General features: G+C 44.9%; 1 protein-coding gene across 1 annotated transcript; it reads right to left on the bottom strand.

The window, feature by feature from the left end:
- Positions 1 to 26,717, bottom strand: LOC138977841 (cytochrome P450 2D28-like). The gene is made up of 6 exons (XM_070350449.1): positions 25,844 to 26,717; positions 15,998 to 16,479; positions 6,144 to 6,589; positions 5,788 to 5,791; positions 3,595 to 3,694; positions 1 to 2,255 (listed from the first exon to the last, which is right to left on the bottom strand). Exons 3-6 carry the CDS (start codon positions 6,521 to 6,523, stop codon positions 2,029 to 2,031), a joined length of 711 nt encoding a protein of 236 aa, XP_070206550.1. The 5' UTR covers positions 6,524 to 6,589; positions 15,998 to 16,479; positions 25,844 to 26,717; the 3' UTR covers positions 1 to 2,028.
- Between the last annotated feature and the right edge of the window lie 664 nt (positions 26,718 to 27,381).

Here is a 27,381-nt window from a genome sequence, read left to right as displayed (position 1 = left end):
TACCCGTGTACGTATTTTACTTAAAACAGGAAAGTATTGTAAAAGTGTCGACAGAAATTGTTCAAAAAACACATTTCCAGTTCTTGTGCATAAGGTCTGTATTACACAACTTTAAGGTGACAAGGAGACACAGACGTCAGACAGTTGCTATGTAGGGGGACTGTAGTTACACAACTTTAAGGTGACAAGCAGGAGACAAAGACATCAGACAGTTGCTATGTAGGGGGACTGTAGTTACACAACTTTAAGGTGACAAGCAGGAGACAAAGACATCAGACAGTTGCTATGTAGTGGGACTGTAGTTACACAACTTTAAGGTGACAAGGAGACACAGACATCAGACAGTTGCTATGTAGTGGGACTGTAGTAACACAACTTTAAGGTGACAAGGAGACACAGACGTCAGACAGTTGCTATGTAGGGGGACTGTAGTAACACAACTTTAAGGTGACAAGGAGACACAGACGTCAGACAGTTGCTATGTAGGGGGACTGTAGTAACACAACTTTAAGGTGACAAGGAGACACAGACGTCAGACAGTTGCTATGTAGGGGGACTGTAGTAACACAACTTTAAGGTGACAAGGAGACACAGACATCAGACAGTTGCTATGTAGGGGGACTGTAGTAACACAACTTTAAGGTGACAAGGAGACACAGACATCAGACAGTTGCTATGTAGGGGGACTGTAGTTACACAACTTTAAGGTGACAAGGAGACACAGACGTCAGACAGTTGCTATGTAGGGGGACTGTAGTTACACAACTTTAAGGTGACAAGGAGACACAGACATCAGACAGTTGCTATGTAGGGGGACTGTATTACACAACTTTAAGGTGACAAGGAGACAAAGACATCAGACAGTTGCTATGTAGTGGGACTGTAGTTACACAACTTTAAGGTGACAAGCAGGAGACAAAGACATCAGACAGTTGCTATGTAGTGGGACTGTAGTTACACAACTTTAAGGTGACAAGGAGACACAGACATCAGACAGTTGCTATGTAGTGGGACTGTAGTTACACAACTTTAAGGTGACAAGGAGACACAGACGTCAGACAGTTGCTATGTAGGGGGACTGTAGTTACACAACTTTAAGGTGACAAGGAGACACAGACGTCAGACAGTTGCTATGTAGGGGGACTGTAGTTACACAACTTTAAGGTGACAAGGAGACACAGACATCAGACAGTTGCTATGTAGGGGGACTGTAGTTACACAACTTTAAGGTGACAAGGAGACACAGACATCAGACAGTTGCTATGTAGGGGGACTGTAGTTACACAACTTTAAGGTGACAAGGAGACACAGACGTCAGACAGTTGCTATGTAGGGGGACTGTATTACACAACTTTAAGGTGACAAGGAGACACAGACATCAGACAGTTGCTATGTAGGGGGACTGTAGTTACACAACTTTAAGGTGACAAGCAGGAGACAAAGACATCAGACAGTTGCTATGTAGGGGGACTGTAGTTACACAACTTTAAGGTGACAAGCAGGAGACAAAGACATCAGACAGTTGCTATGTAGGGGGACTGTAGTTACACAACTTTAAGGTGACAAGCAGGAGACAAAGACATCAGACAGTTGCTATGTAGTGGGACTGTAGTTACACAACTTTAAGGTGACAAGCAGGAGACAAAGACATCAGACAGTTGCTATGTAGTGGGACTGTAGTTCTGTAACCTGAAACATCCTGACAACACTCAGCATGGTTTCCTTCCCACAATAACATCAACCACTGGCACTGGACTACAAAGTAGAGAGAGTATTCAACATCCTGACAACACTCAGCATGGTTTCCTTCCCACAATAACATCAACCACTGGCACTGGACTACAAAGTAGAGAGAGTATTCAACATCCTGACAAGACTCAGCATGGTAACATCAAACACTGGCACTGGACTACAAAGTAGAAAGAGTATTCAATAAAGTGAAGTGTGAATAGCTGGCTCCGTTGGAAGCCAACGCCATTGACCTTGACTGTTGTATTGCTGGGGTAGCTGTTCCCATGGAAACATTTCTCAGCGCTTGTGGACGACGATTGTGTAAGGTTTGGGCGAGTGAAAACCCATACCAGCCGCCACGTTGTATTCCGGGTCATAGACAACGCCCTCTGGTAGCGAGATGGTGAAGCGCTTGAGCAGACAGGCGACGATAAGCAGTAGCTTCGGTTTGGCCACGGTCTCTCCCAGGCACGCTCGGCGTCCGGCAGAGAACGGCGTCCAGCAGTCTATCCTCTTCAAGTTGCCTGCAAGCATAAACATCACTCCTACATATTCAAGCACCATCGGCGTCCGACAGAGAACGGCGCCAAGCTATCTATCTTTTTCAAGTTGCCTGCAAGCATAAACATCACTCCTACATATCCAGGCACACTCGGCGTCCGACAGCCAGAGTACGATGCCAAGCTATCTATCTTCTTCAAGTTGCCTGAAAGTATAAACGTCACTCCTTAATGTTCAGGCACACTCGGCGTCCGGCAGACAACGGCGCCCAGCTATCCTTCTTCTGCAAGTATAAACATCACTCCTACACATTCAGGCACACTCGGCGTCCGGCAGAGTACGACACCAAGCTGTCTATCTTCATCAAGTTGCCTGCAAGCATAAACATCCCTCATAAATATGAAGGCACACATGGCGTCCGGCAGAGAACGGCGCCAAGCTATCTATCTTCTTCAAGTTGCCTGCAAGCATAAATAATACGCGTCGTAAATGTTCAGGTACACTCAAACGTCAAGCAATATAAATCTCCTCTTGGCTGCCTGCAAGCATAAATAATACACATCGTAAATGTTCAGGTACACTCAAACGTCAAGCAATATAAATATCCTCTTGGTTGCCTGCAAGCAACGCAATTCCCCATAGTTGGCGGTGAGTTGGCTTGAATGATTCCCGGTAAAACCTGCGGGATTTGCCCGACTGCCGTCTCGAACCGAAATTTAAGTGGTGTCATTCCGTGTTGCACCGCGAGTTATTGGTATACTTCTAGTCTGTGTGTGGTTATTCGCGTTTCTTATTCACAACAGAACCACCGGTTTTTATCCAGACTGAGAAACCCAAGTAAATTGGAACCCATCTCCAATGACATTTTGCTTACTGAAGTTGTTAACATTCCGATGGTACGTTTGTTTGTCTTGTCCGTATATAAGGCTGCACACGTTAATAACGCGCAGGAAAGGTCACACAGGCCACACACAGTTTACCTTGATCATCAAGAAATCGTTCAGGTCTGAATTTCTCAGTTTGACGTGTTTAAATACTAATGGTATGTGTGTTCGTCAAATCCGTACAAGTTAACAACCCCGCAGAAAAGGACACACAGGCCGCACACATCGTTCAGGTCTGAATTTCTCAGTTTGACGTGTTTAAATACTAATGGTATGTGTGTTCGTCAAATCCGTACAAGTTAACAACCCCGCAGAAAAGGACACACAGGCCGCACACAGTTTACCTTGATCATCGAGAAATCGTTCAGGTCTAAATTTCTCAGTTTGACGTGTTTAAATACTAATGGTATGTGTGTTCGTCAAATCTGTACAAATTAACAACCCGAAGGAAAGGACACACAGGCCGCACAAAGTTTACCTTGATCGTCGAGAAATCGCTCTGGTCTGAATTCCTCAGGCTGATCCCATTTGTCCGGGTCGTGTAGAATGGCCCACTGGTTCACAATCACCATCGTGTCCTATCGTCAAGAGTGAAAACAATGGATCAGGATAAGGACACGGACAAGGATAAGGATAAGAATAAGGATAAGGATAATGTTTGAGGCACACTCCTTCTCGTTTACATGCATAAGACCAGCCCTTCACTAACACATCTCAGATCTAGCCAGGCATTTTACATGGGATAAGACCATCCCTTCACTTACACACCTCAGATCTAACCAGGCATTTTACATGGGATAAGACCATCCCTCCACCTACACACCTCAGATCTAGCCAGCCATTTTACATGGATAAGACCAGCCCTCCACTTACACACCTCAGATCTAGCCAGGCATTTTACATGGGATAAGACCATCCCTTCACTTACAATTCTCAGATCCGTCGCAATATAACCCTTCATGGTTGAAAACGACGTTAAACACCAAATAAAGAAAGACATCTCAGATCTAGCCAGGCATTTTACATGGGATAAGACCAGCCCTTCACTTACACATCTCAGATCTAGCCAGGCATTTTACATGGGATAAGACCAGCCCTTCACTTACACACCTCAGATCTAGCCAGGCATTTTACATGGGATAAGACCAGCCCTTCACTTACACACCTCAGATCTAGCCAGGCATTTTACATGGGATAAGACCATCCCTTCACTTACACACCTCAGATCTAGCCAGGCATTTTACATGGGATAAGACCATCCCTTCACTTACACACCTCAGATCTAGCCAGGCATTTTACATTCTTTCTTTCTTTATTTATTTGGTGTTTAACGTCGTTTTCAACCATTCAGGGTTATATCGCGACGGGGAAAGGGGGGAGATGGGATAGGGGAAAGGGGGGAGATGGGATAGAGCCACTTGTTAATTGTTTCTTGTTCACAAAAGCACTAATCAAAAAATTGCTCCAGGGGCTTGCAACGTAGTACAATATAATTATGACCTTACTGGGAGAATGCAAGTTTCCAGTACAAAGGACTTAACATTTCTTACATACTGCTTGACTAAAATCTTTACAAACATTGACTATATTCTATACAAGAAACACTTAACAAGGGTAAAAGGAGAAACAGAACCGTTAGTCGCCTCTTACGACATGCTGGGTAGCATCGGGTAAATTCTTTCTCGTCCCAACCAATATGGGACTCCCCCTAACCCGCGGGGGGTAGCATTTTACATGGGATAAGACCATCCCTTCACTTACACACCTCAGATCTAGCCAGGCATTTTACATGGGATAAGACCAGCCCTTCACTTACACATCTCAGATCTAGCCAGGCATTTTACATGGGATAAGACCATCCCTTCACTTACACACCTCAGATCTAGCCAGGCATTTTACATGGGATAAGACCATCCCTTCACTTACACACCTCAGATCTAACCAGGCATTTTACATGGGATAAGACCATCCCTTCACTTACACATCTCAGATCTAGCCAGGCATTTTACATGGATAAGACCAGCCCTCCACTTACACATCTCAGATCTAGCCAGGCATTTTACATGGGATAAGACCAGCCCTCCACTTACACATCTCAGATCTAGCCAGGCATTTTACATGGGATAAGACCAGCCCTCCACTTACACATCTCAGATCTAGCCAGGCATTTTACATGGGATAAGACCAGCCCTTCACTTACACATCTCAGATCTAGCCAGGCATTTTACATGGATAAGACCAGCCCTCCACTTACACATCTCAGATCTGGCCAGGCATTTTACATGGATAAGACCAGCCCTCCACTTACACATCTCAGATCTAGCCAGGAATTTTACATGGGATAAGACCAGCCCTTCACTTACACATCTGAGATCTAGCCAGGCTTTTTACATGGATAAGACCAGCCCTCCATTTACACACCTCAGATCTAGCCAGGCATTTTACATGGATAAGACCAGCCCTTCACTTGGTCACATACTAACAATCTTCACCCTGGATGCTCTCTGCGACTGACACACGTTTCAGTAAAGTGAACAAAGAACATTTACAAGAGTCAACCGGAACACAAGAAGTGTTCAGGTGTTGATGGTCGATTCAAAGAATGTGTTTGCAGGTCTAAGACTAGGGGGGAGGGTGGTGACAGAGGGGGAGGGAGGGGAGGGGTGTTTACTGTGCTGTGGGACGTTCGCCTGCCCATTACCACACAGTCACGCTCTTACTCAAGACCTCTCTAGGGATTGGCCTTATTAGCCATGCTGAAAAAGGGCAGGTTTTTCACAATTGCTCGTTACATCCGGTGGCAGAATTCTATAACATTGTTGTTTTCTTCTCGTTAGTGAAATCTCTCTCTCTCTCTCTCTCTCTCTCTCTCTCTCTCTCTCTCTCTCTCTCTCTCTCTCTCTCTCTCTCTCTCTCTCTCTCTCTCTCTCTCTCTCTCTCTCTCTCTCTCTCTCTCTCTCTCTCTCTCTCTCTCTCTCTCTCTCTCTCTCTTTGCTTGGCATGCATAAATGATTGTGTGTTAGTAACTAATCTGCTTCATCAGACTCACCCTTCTTGACCAAGGCCTCCGTGGCGACGTCAGCATCATTGAGAAAGATGGAGCGGATGGGCCCTATGTACACAGTGATGACAGGCCCGTACTTCTCTTTCGCCCACCGTCCCAGCTTCACGTAAAAGGCTTCTTTGGCGTCTGCCATGGACAGTGCGTTGCCTAGCAAGGGCAAGGCGAATGGGCCTGGCGGCAGGCGGTAGCGTGTCTGGGTTGCCTTGTAGGCCAGGAAGCCCACCAGGGCTCCCACCAGCAGGGCTTGGGTCGTGGGTGAGCCCGGGGCTCTGTGGCTCAGGTCCTTGACAGTGACGAGAGCCTCTCGACACAAGGCCTGCACTGCGGTCAGGAGGTCCAACATGACGAAGCTACGTCCCTTTCGGTCTGTCTGCTCGACTGGGTCCAAGTTAGTGCGGACAACTCACGGCTGAAGAAAATGAGAAAGAAACATAACAATATCAGAGGAAACGCCTTAACAAATCGGTATAAGTTAACTGTGATCAAAACACACACACACACACACACACACACACACACACACACACAGACATACACACACACACACACACACACACACACACACACACGTCGCGTCTAAAGTCTCAATTCCGAGTCTGCCGCAAAACATTTATTCCTGTATTAATGTTATTGACTAAATGTAAGTCAACCTCCCCCTCCACTGAAACAACATCAACAACAAGCCGGATAAGCCAATCAAAACTCTCAACTTCCAGTATTGTGCGATGACTGTAATATATATCCGCACCGAATATGCATACCAGCGCTCATTGGTCTAAAACATATGTAAATATTATGCAGCAAAGGGAAGCTACCCACGGGAAAATAATCATCGAATATCCTGTTATTAACCAATGAGCGCTGGTATGCATATTCGGTGCGGATGCATAATTAGACGCCAAGTGAATATTAGCGGCTTGCAAACGAAGATTCGTCCAAATGATGGTTAAAAACAACCTGCAGCGAACGGAAGCTGAAAACTAAAGGTGCATATAGTTCAAACAATCATTCAACTGTATTTATTTGATCTTACACAGACTGTAGGAAGAGGCAAACCGTCTTGAACAATATTTTCCCCCAGGAAGCGACTCCAAGAACACAGAAGACTCGAAGGTGAGTGACGTACCTTGTAGTCTTCAGTCTGTGATAGTAGTAGTCCAGTGGACGATACCTTCGCCTGTGGTTTGACTTGAACTTGACGTTCGTGTTTCTCCGAACGTCTGTGTATCGAAACACAGATACACGCACTCCATGACTTTGTAAGAAGACAAAACATATCGCTAGGTTTCATTTGTTTGTGGTGAATACATGACCTTTCATGAAGTAGTTTTGTTTTTTGTTTACTTCTGCCAGTTTGCCAGTTCGTTTTTGGAACTTTGCAAAGCAGTGTGGTGTCGTCTGTTTAGGTCTGGGGAAACGCCAATGAAAAGAGCCGAAGAATCCCCGAGCGTTTCTATTGGGTTTGCTTTTGATTATCCATAACATGTATAACCTGCTTCCTGCAACTATGGTAACCGGGGATTTATTGCATGGGGAACATGAGATTTATTTCCCAGGTGTTTGTGAATAAAAACTCGTGAAAATGATGACATCAATGGATATTAAACAGGCGTTGTTTGCTGAAACTAACGTTGTTCAGTCAGTCGCATGGTTGTAACTGAACACAGTAACTACATCCACGCTGTTGTTTCGCTCTGTCTCAACACGGCAAATATACACGAATACCAGACGTTTCGCACCTTTGACGGTTCGCACTTCGGACGATTCGCACTTAATCTACAATTTGGACATGACGTTTCGCACTTTTTTTTGTCTTTTCGCACATCATTATAACGTTTCGCACTTTTCAGAATGACGTTTAGTACTTTTTTCCAAGATGTGCGAAACGTCATTGCCAAGAGGTGCGAAACGTCATTGTCATATAATTATATTTAATATATATATATATGTGTGTGTGTGTTTCAGGGCCGGACTACCGGGGGGGTTATGGGGGTTGCGCAACCCCCCCCCCCCCCCTAGCCTAAACATGTACCTCACTTATTAAATTTTTTTTTATTATTGTTTATTTTATGCCGTTTCATGCAAGGAGCGACCATTTTCCTATCTCAAAATATGACCCAGGGCCGGACTACCGGGGGGGTTATGGGGGTTGCGCAACCCCCCCCCCCCCCCCTAGCCTAAACATGTACCTTACTTATTTAATTTTTTTTTTATTATTGCTCATTTTATGCCGTTTCATGCAAGGAGCGACCATTTTCCTATCTCAGAATATGACCTACCCGTCAGCTTCAGGGGGCTTTGCCCCCTGACCCCCACAACGAGGGGGTGGGGGTGGGTTCTAGGGTTTCCGGACCCCCCCCCCCCCCCCCCCCAGCCAAAAAATAAATATATTGAATGAGGTATGCATTTCTTTATTTTACATTGAGTTTCAATTTTGGGGGTATTAATCAGTGACAAAATCTGCTGCCTGAAACTGGTAATGATCATCCTCAGAATGCACCAGATTGCACCATTTTGCATCCTTTTTTTCAAAATTTTCCGGGGGAGCATGCCCCCGGACCCCCCTAGCAAGCTAGGCGCTTCGCGCCTTCACACCCATATCTTCACAATATACTTGTGAAAACCAGTCATAAAATGAACTGATCCGCCCCTGCCGCCAGGGGGGACATCCCCCTGGGCCACCACTGGCAACCCCCCCCCCCTCCTCTTCGCCTAGTCCGGCCCTGTGACCTACCCATCAGCTTCAGGGGGCTTCACCCCCTGACCCCCACAAGGGGCTCTGCCCCTTGACCCCGCCAGGGGGAACATCCCCCGCCAGGGGGAACATCCCCCGCCAGGGGGAACATCCCCCGCCAGGGGGAACATCCCCCTGGACCACCACTGGCAACCCCCCCCCCCCCCCTCCTCTTCGCCTAGTCCGGCCCTGTGTTTCTTAGTTTGTAGAGAGAGAGAGAGAGAGAGAGAGAGTGTGTGTGTGCGTGCGTGTTAATCTGTATTTAAATACTGGTCTGTTATTTTTCGCCTTGCGCGCTCACCCAATACAGATAGCGCACTGAGTCGCCACTCACTGCCTTCACAATAAATACTGCCGAAGAAGAAATGCTTGAAAGGAAGGGTGGCGCGTTGTCCGCCTTTGCCAACCACAGATGCAACAAGAAAAATGTTCATTCAAAATGAACAGCGTCGATGCAATGTCCACCAAAGATTTATTTTGGGAAGTGTTAAAGGTTAGGGTCAAAAGTTAATGAATTGCATGTTGTGCTGGATATATAAATTGTTTATTTCAGTCAATGCTTGATTCATAAGTACATTTTTCAGCATGGTGCATCTACAGGAGGGTGCTCCAACAATGATGCATAGTGCCAACATTTAGCGCAAACTTTTCACAACAGTGCATTATTACCACAAAGCGCATACAGCGATTATATAGTAGCAAGTTGCACTAAACATTTGAACAAAATGCATTTTGTTCAAATGTTAACAGCACAGCACCAAGTTTTGCATAAGTGCACAACAGCCGACTGACCATTTCACAAAAGTGCATAACAGCTGTGACAATTTTACAAAAGTGCATTGACGGCATTTCAGGCAGATGGCTAACATGCAGATGTCGCTTTTGTCTGTCTTTCTTTGAAAAGTAGGCATGTTCAAGATCGATGAAGTCATGAGCAATTGGGTTAGATGACAGAAAAGATTCAAAAACGTCAGATTCAGTTAGATGACAGAAAAGATTCAAAAACGTCAGATTCAGTGTTTTGGGCACTGTTGAACAGGAACATTCTCTCCTGTTCAACAAATGTGGGTTCAATTCAAAAGCAACATTGTCACAGATAGGCTAGTGTTACATTTCTGTAAAGTTTCAAAAACATCTTCCATGTTTTGGTTACTGTTGAACAGAGGCATATCACGCCGTGGATGGTGGCACGCCTATTTTTTTCCACCGCAGGAACAACACCCAATTCGTTCCCCCGCACGTGGAAGCAAAATTGTTATCTCGCAAAGGAATTGCCCTGTGAAGGTACGTTGTGGCAAATCACATTATTAAGTATAGATATTCTGAAGCAGAATTGCCTAGGCTATATGTATAATATGTAATTTATGTCTTGTTGTGTACTCGTGAACAGTGGCGTTCGATTTTCTGCCGAAGTCCGTGAAAATTATACAGAGAGGTCTCAATTTCGTACAAATTAACCTAGAACTACCATTTAAAGCACTATTTTAATACTCACAGTTTAATCTTCGATACCTTGCAGCCTTGTATGCGCGTTTTTGGGCACCAGCATCGTGGATAAGCTGCTCTAATCTAGCGTTATTTTGTGGTACTCGATTCTCAGTGGGTAAGGTCCCCCGCAGACACCAGATAAGGTCCCCCGCATTTTTGACCAAGCTGCGGGGGATCTTACCCCGTCAAATTTCACTGTTGATCTTTGAACCGATCGTGAGTCTAAACTAAGGTAAGCTTAAACTTAAAAATGAAGAGCAGTATCCACAAGTAGTTTGACTTTGACCAGCAAAAAGATTTAAGCCCTTCTGTTGACCGTGCTTTGTGTTATTTCATCATTTTTAACGTGGGAGACAGTATTTCTGACTTGTCTTGATGACATTTCTTCTCTTATGTAGTACACGAGAGTGTAAATGGTAAGACAACTAGCTGATCCAATGCAAAATAAAGTACCGAACAGTATGATATAAACTTCAATACAAGAAAGTCTGGTTACCTACTATTTTAAGGCATTAATTTGGAGACACGTACCATGTTGTTCGTCTTGCGGGGGAACGAATTGGGTGTTGTTCCTGCGGTGGAAAAAACTAGGCGTGCCACCATCCACGGCGTGCATATTTTCCTGTTCAAAAAAGTCTGACACAAATTGTCGTAGTTGTGGGTTAAGGTTCGATCTATACTGTCCTTCAAACGAGTCGTAGAACCGTCATTGTCACAGATAGTGTTACATTTCTGTTTTACATTCAAACGAGTCGAAGAAGTAGTAGTACATTTGCGTTTGGTTGTTTTTTCTTTTAGATTCCTGTCACTCATACTAGCAGTATTGATTGAGGTACATAAATCTGTTGATGTACAGGGATGACTTGTTTGTAATGAATCCTTGTTTCCTCCACATTGAGTTTGCATTGCAGTTGGACAGAAATGAACAGGTGTTAATTGATAAACACATTGATAATGGCTTTTGAGAAAATCAATCAATTCTGCAAAGGAATTAACTTGATGACATCAAAACTGCAGCGCCATTTGAAGAATGGTTACCATTTCTGTTTCTTTGATGGGAATCAAACAAATAAAAACATTGACTATCCAAGTTACCATGAATGGCAATAGTTGACTCCTGAAAAGTAGCAAGGATATAATTTGAGACGATAAACGCCTGATGCAATCCCTCCTCAAGGTCAGTCAACTCAAAACCTTCATCATTCGCAACATCAGTAGGCAACACAGCGGGATTCGTATGTCCAGAAATCATGTCGAAAAAATATTACATTTCAAAAGCATGTCCAACCACAGTTGTTGGCAAGTGTTCGTGTCCGAAGTAGCCTTCAGTGTGTGTATATGTATTCATGTGACAGAGAACGTGACCTCATTGTTCAATCCTCTCTCTCTCTTCTTTCTCATTCGAACGCACACACGCAAGAACGTAGCCTACGCACGCATGCACGCGCACGCACACACACACACAAACACACACACACACACCCCGCTGACGCACACGGCAAACCACGCACACACACACTGACTGTCGGCAAGCATCTCTTTTTGTTTTCTTTACCTTTGTTTATTGTGTTTTCGATATTTGTGTTTATTTTTTGCTTGACTTATCTGTTTTATTTTAATGTTTGCTATCCACATCGTGTGATAAATGTTTCTTCTCAGTCTCCGAGTCAGTTTAGTTTCTGCACGCCGCTTTGGTACTCCTTGTTTTTCTAACTGGTGTATTGTGCGCGACTGATTTGCGGATTTATTTTTATTCCTTTCATATGCAGTTGAGGTGTTGTGGGTGTTATTGTCTGTATATGCTATGTTGCGTCTGTGTATGCCTACAAGAATTTTGGGTGTAATGTGCCTGTGGTCTACTCGCAGTCGAGCACAGAAAACATGGCGGCGCCCTGTGGCAAATTCGTGGAAAGTCTTCCCGACCGCAGATACCAGCGTCGTCCGCGACGCTGGAATAAGTAAGCCCACTGACAGATATTTCACTCATTGCATACTCGATATGGCAGCCTGTCAATATGCACGTCATGGGTCATAATGACCCTTTGAAGACAAAAACACAATGGGTCAATTTAAAATCAAATGGTCAAAGCTTATAAACTCAAAAAGGCTATAGGCTAATCCAGTGGCGAGATTCAATGTCCACGTAATGTTCACGATCAATCAATCAATCAATATGAGGCTTATATCGCGCGTATTCCGTGGGTACAGTTCTAAGCGCAGGGATTTATTTTGCCGGTTTTTGAGTCACTTGAGAAAAAGTGACTCTATGTAATCGGTCAGTGTTAGTCTGTCCGGCCGGCCGTCCGGCCGTCCGTAGACACCACCTTAACGTTGGACTTTTCTCGGAAACTATCAAAGCGATCGGGCTCATATTTTGTTTAGTCGTGACCTCCAATGACCTCTACACTTTAACGATGGTTTCGTTGACCTTTGACCTTTTTCAAGGTCACAGGTCAGCGTCAAAGGAAAAATTAGACATTTTATATCTTTGACAAAGTTCATCGGATGTGATTGAAACTTTGTAGGATTATTCTTTACATCAAAGTATTTACATCTGTAGCCTTTTACGAACGTTATCAGAAAAACAAGGGAGATAACTAGCCTTTTCTGTTCGGCAACACACAACTTAACGTTGGGCTTTTCTCGGAAACTATAAAAGTGACCGGGCTCAAATTTTATGTGAACGTGACTCATTGTGTTGTGAATAGCAATTTCTTCCTGTCCATCTGATGCCTCATATAATATTCAGAACTGCGAAAGTGACTCGATCGAGCGTTTGCTCTTCTTGTTTATGAGTTTTCTGGAAAGAAAAAAGACAGAAGAAAACATGGCAGAGACGGGCTACGCGAACAAACTGATAACTTAAAGGAGAAAGGAAAAAACAAAAACAAAAACCCAACAGAAATACTTCAGGGGTAGTTATATTGTTAGAACCATATTCTCCATTTCGCAGTCAAAGCTCGCGTCACATCCGCCACCAGACATGAAATAACTGAATAATGAAAATTTTGTGTGCTATTTCTCTATGTTAAATAGAGCACACGGCCCATGTAATACAAAAGACACAATATACATAAAAAAGCAGAATACATAAAATACCTAAAAAGTGCACACCATTATACATGATGCATACAAAACGAAACGAATAGAAAGTTAGAAATCAAATTCACACACACTCACCCAAACACACTGCAAGCAATGCGCACACACAACTTCAATCACGATCCCATGACAGGCGGACGAAGCACAATCATGTGCACGCTAGTGTCAGTATGACGATCGAAAAAGGTCTTCTTCCGTAGAGGACTCAAAGGGAGAGACCAGCCCAAAACAACACCAAAATCGCTCACCTATGACTATGACGATTCGCACCTTATTATGCTGACGATTCGAACTTTTTCCTTGTGACGATTCGCACCTATCACTATGACGATTCGCACCTGATGCTGACGATTCGAACTTTTTCCTTGTGACGATTCGCACCTATCACTATGACGATTCGCACCTCAGTGATGCTGACGATTCGAACTTTTTCCTTGTGACGATTCGCACCTATCACTATGACGATTCGCACCTGATGCTGACGATTCGAACTTTTTCCTTGTGACGATTCGCACCTATCACTATGACGATTCGCACCTCAGTGATGCTGACGATTCGAACTTTTTCCTTGTGACGATTCGTCAAAGTGCGAAACGGCGAAAGTGCGAAACGTCTGTATATGTTACACACTCTGATTATCTTGCATATTTTCCCGAGGGTCGATTTTCAGGTATTACCGAGCCTTTGGCGAGGTAATACCTGAAAATCGACCCGAGGGAAAATATGCAAGATATTCAGGACGAGGTGTGTAAGCTATTTATCCCATTACTCCGACGTTTTCATTAAACTACACTTACTATTTCCACTAAAACCTGCCCGTGCCTGTTTTCAGCTTGCCAAAAGCCTCCGCAGTCGAAATTCATGTCAATGAATTCATGCGCAAAGCTAGTTCCCATTTGTCAGCATAATGGACGGCGTCATTCGACTTGTATGTGGACATTCAGTCATTCATATTGCTTATAAAAAGGTCTGCTGTCTGCTTTTACATTTTGAAAGTCATTTTAAAATATCCCTGTGTATATTTGACATCGGCTTTCGTTATACTCAATTCGGCATACCGGGTTTATATTTTTACCAGAATTGCGCACGATAATGGCAGCGCAACAAATTCAGTTCGGGCCGTGCTGGTTTGATCGTTGACCCAAGTCAGTTCGCATGCAGTGTTACTGTTTGTCAGTCGGGGATAGAAATGTTGGCTGTCATCGCGCTGTTCTGTTTCGGTTTTCACACGTGGATCACTTACATATTCAGTCGTCGGGTTTAGGTGAGCCAAAGCTTCAATACTTCGCCTGTTGTAGACGTTAAGCAATAAAGCTTGGAAGTTGTATGTCGGCACTGAGAGTGGTCGCGGTAGGCCTACATCGCTTTCTACTTTGTCCCGGTCTTGAGTTTGAACACCTAAGGTTGGCCCTACATCTAACACCTCACATCCTCTTCCCCATATATCTTAACTGTATCTCCAACTTCTTTTCGTCTTCTTTTCATTTTGATGCCACTCCCTCATTTGTCGCTGAACCCCGCAGTTTACTCGACTCGGATTCACACAAGCCCGTTTAGCAGACGACAGTTCGAACAGTCTTGAACAGAACGGTTGCAAGCAGATTCAGCTATCAATCGAAGCAAATAACCAAATGAGAAAACCTAACGTTTGATTTGACTTCATGGTGACTCTTCTCAATTTTTTGGGCGTTGGAATGGAGTCTCAGTCAACGGGTTCCCAGCTACGACAACTTTTCGAGAGTTATGCACCGCAGGCATGCCTTCGACAATCGATGTCAGTTTCAGATTGAGTTTTCAAACTACCAGGTGACTGGGTTGTGTTTTGATTGCTCTCTCTCTCTCTCTCTCTCTCTCTCTCTCTCTCTCACGGTTCTGTGTAGATGGCTGTCTGTGTAAAAATTAGGGAGTATCGTCCCTTGATCCCACTCGCGATACTCGTTGAACATGCCTTTGACCATGCAGTCGCTTCAGCCAGCGAAATATCTCGACTCCGCTCTTTAAATCCATGCAGAATGTGCGTATCGTATGAAGTATTCTTTATTTTCTCAATATTGACACATGTAGGCCTGTACCTATACGTGATATTGACTTTGACACCATAAAATATTTCAGTCGTATGTTGAAAAAAGTAGCCTAGTCCATCTGTAAACTCTGAATATGCAGATGACCTCTATAAATTATTCAATTGTACTCAGAAATCAAAGACAATGACCAATGACAGTTGAGATCGAAACTCGGTTGTGATGGATAATTCATATGGTTGCGATGGATAATTCAGAATTATCACCTCCTCAGCTAACAGAGACAAAGAGGCAGGTCATAGGATAAATACCACTATACACGCCTATGATTTCAATTAAACTCATGTTCACTTGGAAGTCAGTGTCTGCCAAACCCTCCATTGTTTTTTTTATCTGCATTTCTACTACGATACGTTCGCACGAGTCTGCCCCCGATTAAATATATAATACTTCAGTAGGCCTACGTACGTACCACTCCGATGTCACTGGTTAGGTAGAGATAGAAGTGTCGTTCAGCTAACAGCAACTGGGCTACCTCTCCGGCCTCTCAGTCAAACGCCTCTCAGAACAAAATCTCACTCTGCCGCAGTGTGTGTGGCCTTTCACAACCTGTGTGTACACTGCTGCATGTGTACCCTTGCCGCGTGTAGTGCGACCCTTGTTGGAGTAAAGTGCATGTGGTAGCCTTGCTTGTGGTACTGCTGTACCCTAGATCAGGACGTAAAAGTCCGAGAGAACCCGTACTTGTGGGCACGACAAGGCTTGGCGCCAAGGCCGACACACCTTCGTCAGGTACACCGCGGATCCAATTTCTTCAGTTGATACTGAGCGCAGGGGAAGACTTAGAGTCATGTTCATGTTTATTTAGTTCGTCATGCCGGTGTCACGATGTCATCTTTCCCCGTGCGGTCATATTTCGATTCTCGGCCTCGTTGATCTTGTATAAGCTCCACACTGAACAAAAAAACACCATTCGATAGTACTGATGAGACCTTAGGTACCTTACATTCATGGGGCCAAATTTATCCAACCATTTTTTTGTATTTAACTTGGAAATTTGATTCATCCTAAAATGTTTCCCTTCTTATTCAAGGGACGTAACCACTCGGTACACGTTTTCGAAGAAATCGATTTTTTGGGTGAAATCTAATAAATGTCACCCTCTTTTTACCCAAATCCGTAGGCTACCGAGTGTCACTGACTTAATAAAAGAATGATGAAATAAATGTTCGATTGCTTGTCCGATTTGCAACAACAGCGTGAACATTGTCGCAGGACATAATTCATGGCGATACACTGCTTGTAATACATTGTTATATCTTATGTCTTATATCTAGTGTCTAATGTCTTATATTATGTCTTATGTCGTATGTCTAATGTCTAATATCTTATGTCTAATGTTTATATCTAATGTCTAATGTCTTATGTCTTATACCTAATGTCTTATGTCTAATGTCTAATGTCTTATGTCTAATGTCTTATGTCTAATATCTTATGTCTTATGTCAGCTGAAGAGACGATAACAATAATAAGCAACTAACCACTAGTGCACGGTCTGATGTTGTCATGTAACAGCATCATCATACCTGTCAACCACCACGGTCTGATGTCAGGTAACAGCATCATCATACCTGTCAACCACCACGGTCTGATGTTGTCATGTAACAGCATCATCATACCTGTCAACCACCACGGTCTGATGTTGTCATGTAACGGCATCATCACACCTGTCAACCACCACGGTCTGATGTTGTCATGTAACGACATCATCACACCTGTCAACCACCACGGTCTGATGTTGTCATGTAACGACATCATCACACCTGTCAACCACCACGGTCTGATGTTGTCATGTAACGGCATCATCATACCTGTCTTTCTTTCTTTCTTTATTTGGTGTTTAATGTCGTTTTCAACCATTCAAGGTTATATCGCGACAGATCATACCTGTCAACCACCACGGTCTGATGTTGTCATGTGACGGCATCATCATACCTGTCAACCACCACGGTCTGATGTTGTCATGTGACAGCATCATCATACCTGTCAACCACCATGGTCTGATGTTGTCATGTGACGGCATCATCATACCTGTCAACCACCACGGTCTGATGTTGTCATGTAACGGCATCATCATACCTGTCAACCACCACGGTCTGATGTTGTCATACTTGAACTTGAACTTGAAGTTTACTATGTGGTAGGCTGTGTAGCCTTTACATAGGTCCTATTACTAGACTGTAGCATGCGTGGCGGGCTATTTTACAATCTAGACTAGGCAGGTAGGGTTGTACATAGAAGTACTGTGGCGCCAGAAATTGTCTATCCTGGTCTTAAAGCTGTTGACTGATGGCGCTGTTACTGCCTCTTCAGGCAAACTGTTCCAGGTGTTCACTACTCGCTGGGAGAAGTAATTGCTTCGTACGTTCAGTCTACAGTGGTCTTTGCCGAGTTTCAGAGAGTGGCCTCTAGTGTCTCTACTGCTGATGGGCTCAAAGTGGGGTCTGTCCGCTTCGTACATGCCGTGCACATACTTGAAGGTGTCTATCATGTCGCCCCGCAGGCGACGGTGTTCCAGGCTTGGAAGTTTCAGAGCTTTCAGCCTCTCACAGTAGGGCTCGTCTTTCAGACCTGGAATGAGTTTGGTCGCTCTGCGTTGCACGTTCTCCACTTCAGCACATAGCGTCTTGTTGTGTGGCTGCCACACTGAGTGCCCGTATTCCAGCTTGGGTCGGACCAGACTCTTGTATAGTTGGATGAACATTTCCTCCGTCAGGTAGTCAAAAGTTCTCCTGATGACGCCCACGATCTGGTTGGCCTTTCCAGAGACTATGCTGACGTGTTCTTTGAAGCTCAGTCTGTTGTCGACGTGCACACCCAAGTCTTTCTCCACTTCACTCTCCTGTAGCTCAATGTTGACATCCACTCCTCCCCTCTTCCCCTTCATAAAGTACTTTGCCTCGGACTTCTTGTTGCCGAGCTTCAAGGTGTGGCACTTATCTGGGTGGAAGCGGAGCAGCCAGTTGTCCGACCACTGTTGTAGACTGTCCAGGTCATGCTGTAGTGCCTCTGGCCCCCCCTCTGTGTCGCTGCGAGTGTAGACCTTCGTATCGTCGGCGAATAGGCGGACAGGACAGGAACACACCTCCGGCAGGTCGTTGATGTAGATGACGAAGAGTAGAGGCCCGCAAACACTGCCTTGCGGCACGCCGCTAGTAACTTTAGCTTGCTGTGAGGATGCTCCGTTGACCACTACGCACTGGGTTCTGTCCGTGAGGAATGACTCCACCCATCTTAGGACCTTTCCTTGGATTCCGTGGGCCGCAACTTTTGACAGCAGACGTTTGTGAGGCACCGAGTCGAACGCTTTCATGAAATCAGTGTAGATGATGTCCACACTCCCGCCATCGTCAAGAACCTCAGTCCAGGCATCCAAAACATCCAGGAGTTGAGTCACGCATGACCGACCTGCGACGAAACCGTGCTGCTCTTTGTGGATAAGGTTATTCTCTGCCAGGTGCTTCATGACTCTCTCCCTCACTAGACCCTCCATCACTTTGCACAGGATACAGGTCAGGCTCACCGGTCTGTAGTTGCCTGGGGTCAGGCGACTGCCTTTCTTAAAGATAGGAGTCACCGTAGCTCGTTTCCAGTCGCCTGGTACTTGTTCGGCTGCCAGAGAGCGACGGAAGAGTTCCGCTACTGGGTGTGCTAGTGAGTCCGCAGCCGTCGAGAGTACCAAGGGGCTGATGCCATCCGGTCCACCCGCTTTGTTCGTCTTCAGACCCTGGAGCTTCTTCTTCACCTCCTCATCCTTGATGTCGAAGTCAACGAGTGCTTCTCCGTAGTTGTAGGTTGGAGGCTGTGGTAGTGGGCCGTCATCTTCATTGGTGAATACACTCTGAAAAAAAGTGTTGAGCAGCTCTGCCTTGTCCCGGTCTGTTGTGGCTCGATTACCGTCCTCTTTCTTTAGGTCGCCCACGCCCGATCTTGTCGAGGTCTTGGACTTCACGTATGACCAGAATGCCTTGGGGTTGGTCCTGGCGCTCTTTGCGACCGTTTTCTCCAGCTTCTTTTTTGCTCTCCTGCAGGCTGCCGATGCCCGATTCCTTGCTCTTACATAGGCCGTGTAGTCCTCCCCACTCTTCGTCTGTAGCCATCGTCGGAACAGTTTGTGCTTGGTTCGTACTGAGGTCAGCGTGCCACCATCCATCCACTTCTGCCTGCGTCTGCCTTGTGTGTTGCGTTTTGGTACTGCCTTCTCAACTGCACTGGAGATCTTGCCTTTCAGCAGGGTCCAGTATTCTTCCACTTTCAGTCCCTTTCCCTCTCTCTTCCAGTCTATCGCTCCCAGTTCCCTAGTCAGGACGTCCGCATCCATTTTTGCGTAGTTGAAAGAAGTGCGTGCTGTGGGCTTCTTCATGTTCATGCTCAGGTCGATGATGAGGGTGAAGTGATCGCTCTTGCCCATACCTGGCGTGGTGCTGATTTCTTCCACTGTGCCTTCCTCGCTGGTCAAAACCAGGTCCACTATGTTGGCCTTCTGCCCTGGGCGAAACCTTGTGGGCTCTTTTTGGTGCTGTACCAGAAATGCATCCTTTGTTGCTTTGACGAAAGAGGTTGCTGGGTGTGATGGTCCTGCTTCGCTGGTGCTCGAGTCCCAATCTATCTCTGGGTAGTTGAAGTCTCCCATAATCAGTAGCTCGTAGTGTTTCAGTTGTGCAGCCTTCACTAGTAGGGAGTTCAGCTTCTCGTTGTTGTCTTTGCTGGAGTTTGGGCTTCGGTAGACCAGCCCCACAAGCAGTGAGGGCAGGTTGTCTCTTTTGCATTCTGCTAGTATGTGTTCTTCAAAATCACTGTCTATAGTGTCTACAGGGGAGGGTTTCAGGCTGCTGTGTATATACAGACATATTCCTCTTGATCCGGTTTCCAGATTATGAAACATTTCGTAGTCTGGTATTGCTAGTTCACACTCCTGCAAACTGTACCGAGCGTTTTTCGGTTTGATTTCCGTAATGCCAATGATCGAGGGTTTGTGGATCTCCACAAGGGCAGCAAGCTCAGCTCGCTTGGTATTCAGGGTGTCAACGTTACTATATATACAAGTGCAGTTGGCCTGAGTATGTACATCAAAGTCTTTTTTTTCCGCAGTTTGGATCACGTTTAAAACTATTTACATTCTTCTTCCTCTTCTTCAACGTTCTTTGAGCGCTTCTTCCTCGCTGTCCATCTGGGCCAGCGGGTTCCTCCCGATGTTTACCACTTTGCCCTTCCTTCTGATCCAGATGGCATGTGTGTCGTTTTCCTGTAGTGACTGGGCCTTTCTCTCTTTCCATTCTAAAAAAAGAGCCTGCTCCTCTTGTCTTTCGCCCGGTGTCATATCTTTTCTTATTGCAATCTTGCTGATGAGCCTGGGGTCGTCTTCTGTGATACCCTTGGTGGCCTTTCTGAAGGAGGTGATGGTTTCATCTCTGGCTGCATCCGTGGCAAACGTCAGCCGAAGCGGCCTGGTTTTCTTCACCCCCTCTTCCTGGGCCTTTGGGTTGCCTAGCCGTCTGATGTTTGTGGGTTGGTGTGGGCTTTTAGTCTCTGCCAAAATTGTCTGGACCAATTCCATGTCTTTCGTCTTGCTTTGATCGGTTGATGGGTCTTCTTCTAGTCTGAAGATGACAAGATTGCCTCTGCGTCGAGCTCTATCTTCCATTTCAGCGACCTGTTTTCTTGCCTGTTCGCCTGCTATGTTCTTGATGAGAGCCGCGCTCTCAATGCTACTTCCTGCTTGCGGTTCTGACATTTGTTCCATCTGTGCCTCTAGTTTCTCCACCCTTTTGTCCATGCCAGACGCCTCCATTGTTCCTACTCTCGAGTCTATGTCAGACACTGTGCCTTCCAGCTTGCTAATCCTCACATCCATCCTCATGAAATTGTTGAGAAACTTTGCGGCTAGGTCGTTGCATGGCCTTGGGCAATAGAAATGCAAGCATGATCTTTGCTTCGTACCTTCCTGCTGGAGGGATGCATACAAGTTATCATCAACTTTGACGCAGCTTGCATGGTACCATGCACTACATAACTCGCAGCTCAGAGCCTTGTCTTTCTCTTGTACATCTTGTTTGCATAAATTGCACAGTACCTTGATCTTCTTGTTTTGTGTCTGGGGTTGTTTGCCTGCGCTGCCCGTGGAGTTGCTTCGGGTGCCAAGCCTGGATCCTGCCTGCTCGTCTCCCATTGCTGAAATGCACTGGCTCACCCGCCGCTCCCGTGGACCGGAAGTTGCCACGCTGCACTTGTTTATGCCTCAATACTAACAGTGGTGGGACCGCACTGTCTAATCATGAGTCAAAAGTTGTTCCGCACTCCTAGCTTGACGGTTGTCTCTTCACAGCAATAATGCACTGCCACAAAGTAGGCTGTCGAATGTTATAAAGTTATCGTCTGTACGCACCTCGCCTACCAACCGGAAGTTCCTAGTTTCCAAATCACCAGCCACTTTTCAGGCCACAAAGTCCAGAATGGCGAAAAATACACCACCTTATCTTGAGTCAAAAGATATCCTGTTCACTTAGCTTGTAACGGCATCATCATACCTGTCAACCACCACGGTCTGATGTTGTCATGTAACGGCATCATCATACCTGTCAACCACCACGGATCAGTCCAGGCTGCACGTGGGCAGAGAGCCTCCTTTCACTTGGTCAAATACCGACATTCACATGTTCACCTGCCTGCATGGCGACTCTCTGTCACATACCGACATTCACGTACATGTTCACCTGCCTGCATGGCGACTCTCTGTCACATACCCACATTCACATGTTCACCTGCCTGCATGGCGACTCAGTCTCTGTCACATACCCACATTCACATGTTCACCTGCCTGCATGGCGACTCTCTGGCACATACCCACATTCACATGTTCACCTGCCTGCATGGCGACTCTCTGTCACATACCCACATTCACATGTTCACCTGCCTGCATGGCGACTTTCTGTTTTTTCCTCTTCTCAGGAATTGATAGTTCTATGATCGTACCACCCCGCTCTCCTGCAACTTTTTCCGATTTTGAGATATTAAATTTTAAGACATTGTTACACGACACTTGAGATTGCCACAAGTTCTCAAATGTCGTATAGTTGTGTTATTTTATTCTACGTCGCCCGTCTTCGCAGCAGCAGAAAACAACTCGTCAAATTGAGTTCTGCTACGATGTGCAGTTGTATGTATGGAATGCTGAATAAATCCTCGAACTCAATTTGACGAGTTGTTTTCTGCTGCTGCGAAGACGGGCGACGTAGAATAAAAGAACAGAACTATACAGGGACTGGGTGGCCGAGTGGTAACGCACTTGCGCCGCTCGGAAGCGAGAGGTTGCGTGTTCGACCCTGGGTCAGGCCGCAATTTTCTCCCCCCCTTTCCTAACCTAGGTGGTGGGTTCAAGTGCTAGTCTTTCGGATGAGACGAAAAACCGAGGTCCCTTCGTGTACACTACATTGGGGTGTGCACGTTAAAGATCCCACGATTGACAAAAGGGTCTTTCCTGGCAAAATTGTATAGGCATAGATAAAAATGTCCACCATATACCCGTTTGACTTGGAATAAAGGCCGTGAAAGGTGAATGCTCGCCTAATAGGCTACTGAGCTTTACTGGCCGATGTGAATGCGTTATATATTGTGTGTAAAAAATGTCTGTTTGTCTGTCTGTCTGTAAAAAAAATTCCATTTCAAACGGCAGAAATTAATATGTAAGCGCCTAGGGCTATATCTAGATTAGGCGCATAAAAATGATCACAATAATAATAATAATAATAATAATAATAATAATAATACGACATTTGAGAACTTGTGGCAATCCCAAGTGTCGTGTAACAGACATTATTTTATTCCGTGAGTATATAATTCCATTTCTCGCAGTTTCTTCCGGTGGTCAGTGTAGTTCAGTGACCGGTGTCACGATTTCATCTTTCGCCTGTGTACATATTTCCCCCTCGACATATACTCAAGACCCGTCGCGATATAACCTTGAACGGTTGAAAACGACGTTAAACACCAAACTGATAAAGAAAGAAAGATATACTCAAGACTGAAATGTTGTTTCCTGGTAAAATTAAGAAGTGAAATTATTTATGGACGAAAAGCATGTCAGTTTCTTGCATGTGAAGAAAATTGGTGGTAAAATTTAATACAGATTTCACCCCCAAAATTGAATTCTTCGAAAACGTGTACTGAGTGGTTACGTCCCTTATTGAGTAAGAAGGAAAACATTTCTAAGTTAAATAAAACAAATTGGTTGGACAAATTTGGACCCATGAATCAGTGTAAGGTACACAAGGTCGCTCATCAGTACTATCGAAGGGTGCTTTTTTGTTCAGTGTAGAGTTTATACTAGATCAACGAGGCCGAGAAGCGAAATATCAACACGGCGAAAGATGAAAACGTCACACCGGTACACTCGTACTCATACAGTCGAGTACACACGCTGACATAGTGAAGAGATCGCAGAAAGTCCCACTATGCGTCAATGCATGCTAAGTATAGATTCCTGGTCATTGTGACATCATGCCCGTGTGTCATTGATATTATAGCTAGCGGTGTGTCAGCGAAACGGTTTCGGCGAAAACATGTTGGGATCCTTACATTCAGTTGATTACCTGGCCGGTACCAGAGTCAGTCTACTGATTCCAGTTTACAAATCCCTGGTCAAAGTTTGTAACAATGAAAGTTAAACATACACTTTGTTATCGACCCTGTTATGGACAAAATGTTGCATGCCGAGAGCTTGTGTGACTGAGGTAGCGTGATCGCCGAACTGACACACAGTTTTGACGAAAGGCCGGTTTGTCATATTCAAAGCCTGTTGTTGAACGTCACGAAACATATGACCAGAGACATAGATAGAAAAGCTTATATCCCATGACGCATCAAAGCTAAATTTTGTTTTGAAATGTCTTCACAACGTAGGACCTGGGTGTCTATGTGGACAACAACCTGAGCTTCAGCAAGCATGTCGCCCTTTCAGCAGCAAAAGCTAACAGAGTCATGGGAGTCATCAGGCGTTCCTTCGACTACCTCACAGTAGAAGTTTTCCTGCAGCTCTACAAGTCACGTGTCCGTCCTATTCTCGAATATGCCACGCAGTCTGGCAGCCGCAACACAAGACACTTTGTCAGGAGGTGGAGCGCGTGCAACGAAGGGCAACCAAGCTTATAAGCTCGCTCAAAGACAAACCCTACAGTGAACGGCTGGCCACTTTGAAGCTACCTTGTCTAGAGCATCGCCGCAAGAGGGGGGACATGATTGAAGTCTATAAGTACTGTGACCTTCATGGTTTCTACAAGACAGAGCGGCCACAGTTCTCTTTCTTCGCTGGCAGAGACACCCGAGGCAGTACCCTGAAGCTAAGCAAGCCCCGCTACAGACTCAATGTCCGAGGCAACTTCTTCAGCGAGAGGATTGTGAACACGTGGAATAGCCTGCCAGACCAGGTCGTGACGGCACCATCTGTGAATGCCTTTAAGGCCAGGTTGGACGCCCACTGGAAAGATCTCCCCACTGTGTTTGATCCTGAGTGCTACTAGTAACTAGCTAGTAACTAGGCTGATCCCACCATGCATGCCAAAGTTGCTAAAGTTTACTACGAAAACGACCACAGAAGGATGTTTGTTTGTTTGTTTGTTTATTTGTTGCTTAACGTCCAGCCGACTACGCAGAGCCATATCAGGACGAGGAAGGGGGGGATGAAGGGGGCCACTTGTCAAGCGATTCCTGTTTACAAATGCACTAACCCATTACTTGTGTCCCAGCAGGCTTTAGTAAAACTAAATTAATACCTACTGGAAGATTACCAGTTTCCAGTATGTTAAAATAGGCTTAACCTATCTACTGCTGGACTTACATCAGAACACTAACAGATTAAACTATACATGAATCGCGAGACAAGCGGCAAGAGAAGAGATTTTTGGAAAAAATACAGGTGAATGAGCAAGAAGGCAGAAAAAAGAAAAGAATTCATGAAGAAAAAGAGAGCATGACAGGAAAGAGGAACCAAAAATCTACCTAACAGCAAACTAGAAAGCTCCTGCGGTTCCAAAAACAGGAGGGGCCTTTAATTTCATAACCGCAGTGCCCCACTGCGGGAACAGAAGGATGAACAGGCCTAATTGGCCTCAAACATCTAACAAGTACAAGTACAAGTACAACGTACAGATAACTTATAACGTCATAATCACATTCACAAGACAGGAAAAACGCACACTTTGTTTTTCGTCTGCTACAAATCTAGTCTTGTTGGTTGACGGAGAGAATAAAGCTTCAATCGTACCTTCATCAACAGGAATAAATGCTCAATCCGCTGTCAGCCTGTTCGCAACTGAACCTTGGTTTTTTTCTTTAACTTTTTGGTTAACATTGAAACGGCAATCTAAAAGAGTGTTTCAGCTGTTTCAAGACACAGGCTAATACCCCAGTTAACAGTTTCGGCACTTACATGGTACAAAGAAGGAAAACTCACGTGATACCCAAAGCGATTCTGGTTGGACGAGAAATTTCGACGAGCAACCGCTGCATCGTCTGCTCAACGTGATGGAAGCAATTGAACGGGACGGTGTGTTTTCCTCTACGTTATAACAAAAACCTCACGTTACATCCAAATTAGCGATGGCGTCAACATGCTGTGTTATTGGTTGCAGTAATGGGAGTAACCGACTTAAAAAATGGTGGTCGGAAGATTGCAAAATTCATTACGTGCCTCGACGGTCGTTAGTGTGTGGTTGCGAACCACAAGTTCAGGTGGGCATTTGTTATCGCCTGTGTGTCGTGTTTTGACAAACTTTTAGTACGACTGATGTGAGCCGAATTTATTGGGGAAAGTTCAATGAATGCAAAAAGGTATGCCAAATAGTAGTGTGTCATGTTTCCTTTGCGTTGGGTTGTGGTGAAATACACAGCGGTTATCTGTTTGCGAGTTGCCTGGAACACGGTTTTTTTAATAACATCTCTCGATCTTCACATATTTTGTCATGTGAATAAGAACAGAACAAGTTCGTCAAACATATTTCTTATTTTATCTGCATTGAATGAATTTACAACGTCCTTCTTGTTAATTGTTTATTCATAAAGACTACTTGTACTGAAGAAAATGTTTCCCCCTTTCAACGGCTGGAGTAGTGCGCCGGAGTAGTGTCCCTTGCGTAGAAACGTGGGCGAATAACACGATCTGCGCATGCGGTGAAATCAACCGGAAAAGGAAAAAGACATTAACATGCCGAAAAACGATATGCGCATCACCCGGAAAAGGAAATAAGTCGAATCTGCTCGCGATAAAAGAAGTGCGCATGTGCGAGATCTAAAATGGCCGCGGAACTGTTAACTGGTGTATCGGCCAGAGATAGATCTGCATTTCTGGTACGACCTTCCAGATTATCAACAGCGGGTTCATGGTCGGAATCAAGAGGTCAAATTTGCGTGGCTCCCAATCATTTCATAAAAGATTTCCATTTTCTTGTTTCTGCGGCTGCGCAAGTTATTTTGCCTAGGTCATGGCCGAACTTTTAGGCCTACGGAAAAATATCGCTGGATATTTTCTCACTAGAATAACAGAGACAAAGAAGGGAAGTCATGCTGTATTAAGGTTCTACAACTCTTACCGTTCGGTTTTGTCTTCCACTTTTGCTTTCACCATTCTTGAAGAACTGATTGCGTCTTTTGTAATTCTGATTTACTCAAGGTGAAACATTTAAGATAAAGCACAAAGATCCTTTCCCATTTTTCTTCTATCAATCTGAGGTCAAGCCAACTAGAACGTCATAAATCTACAGGCATGGGAATTAAAAATTGTAAAAAAGGCGGAAAATTTATAAC

Source organism: Littorina saxatilis, linkage group LG10 (assembly GCF_037325665.1).
Source record: "Littorina saxatilis isolate snail1 linkage group LG10, US_GU_Lsax_2.0, whole genome shotgun sequence".
In the NCBI taxonomy this organism is placed as follows: domain Eukaryota; kingdom Metazoa; phylum Mollusca; class Gastropoda; order Littorinimorpha; family Littorinidae; genus Littorina; species Littorina saxatilis.
The sequence above is the reverse complement of the archived record's forward strand: the minus strand, read 5'-3'. Positions and strand labels throughout refer to the sequence as shown.

Coding starts and splice junctions, on each gene's coding strand:
- LOC138977841 (XM_070350449.1), bottom strand. CDS start 6,523: ATGTTGGACCTCCTGACCGCAGTGCAGGCCTTGTGTCGAGAGGCTCTC. Junction 2,256..3,594: donor GCGATTTCTCGACGATCAAG/GTAAACTTTGTG, acceptor TTATGCTTGCAG/GCAACTTGAAGAGGATAGAC.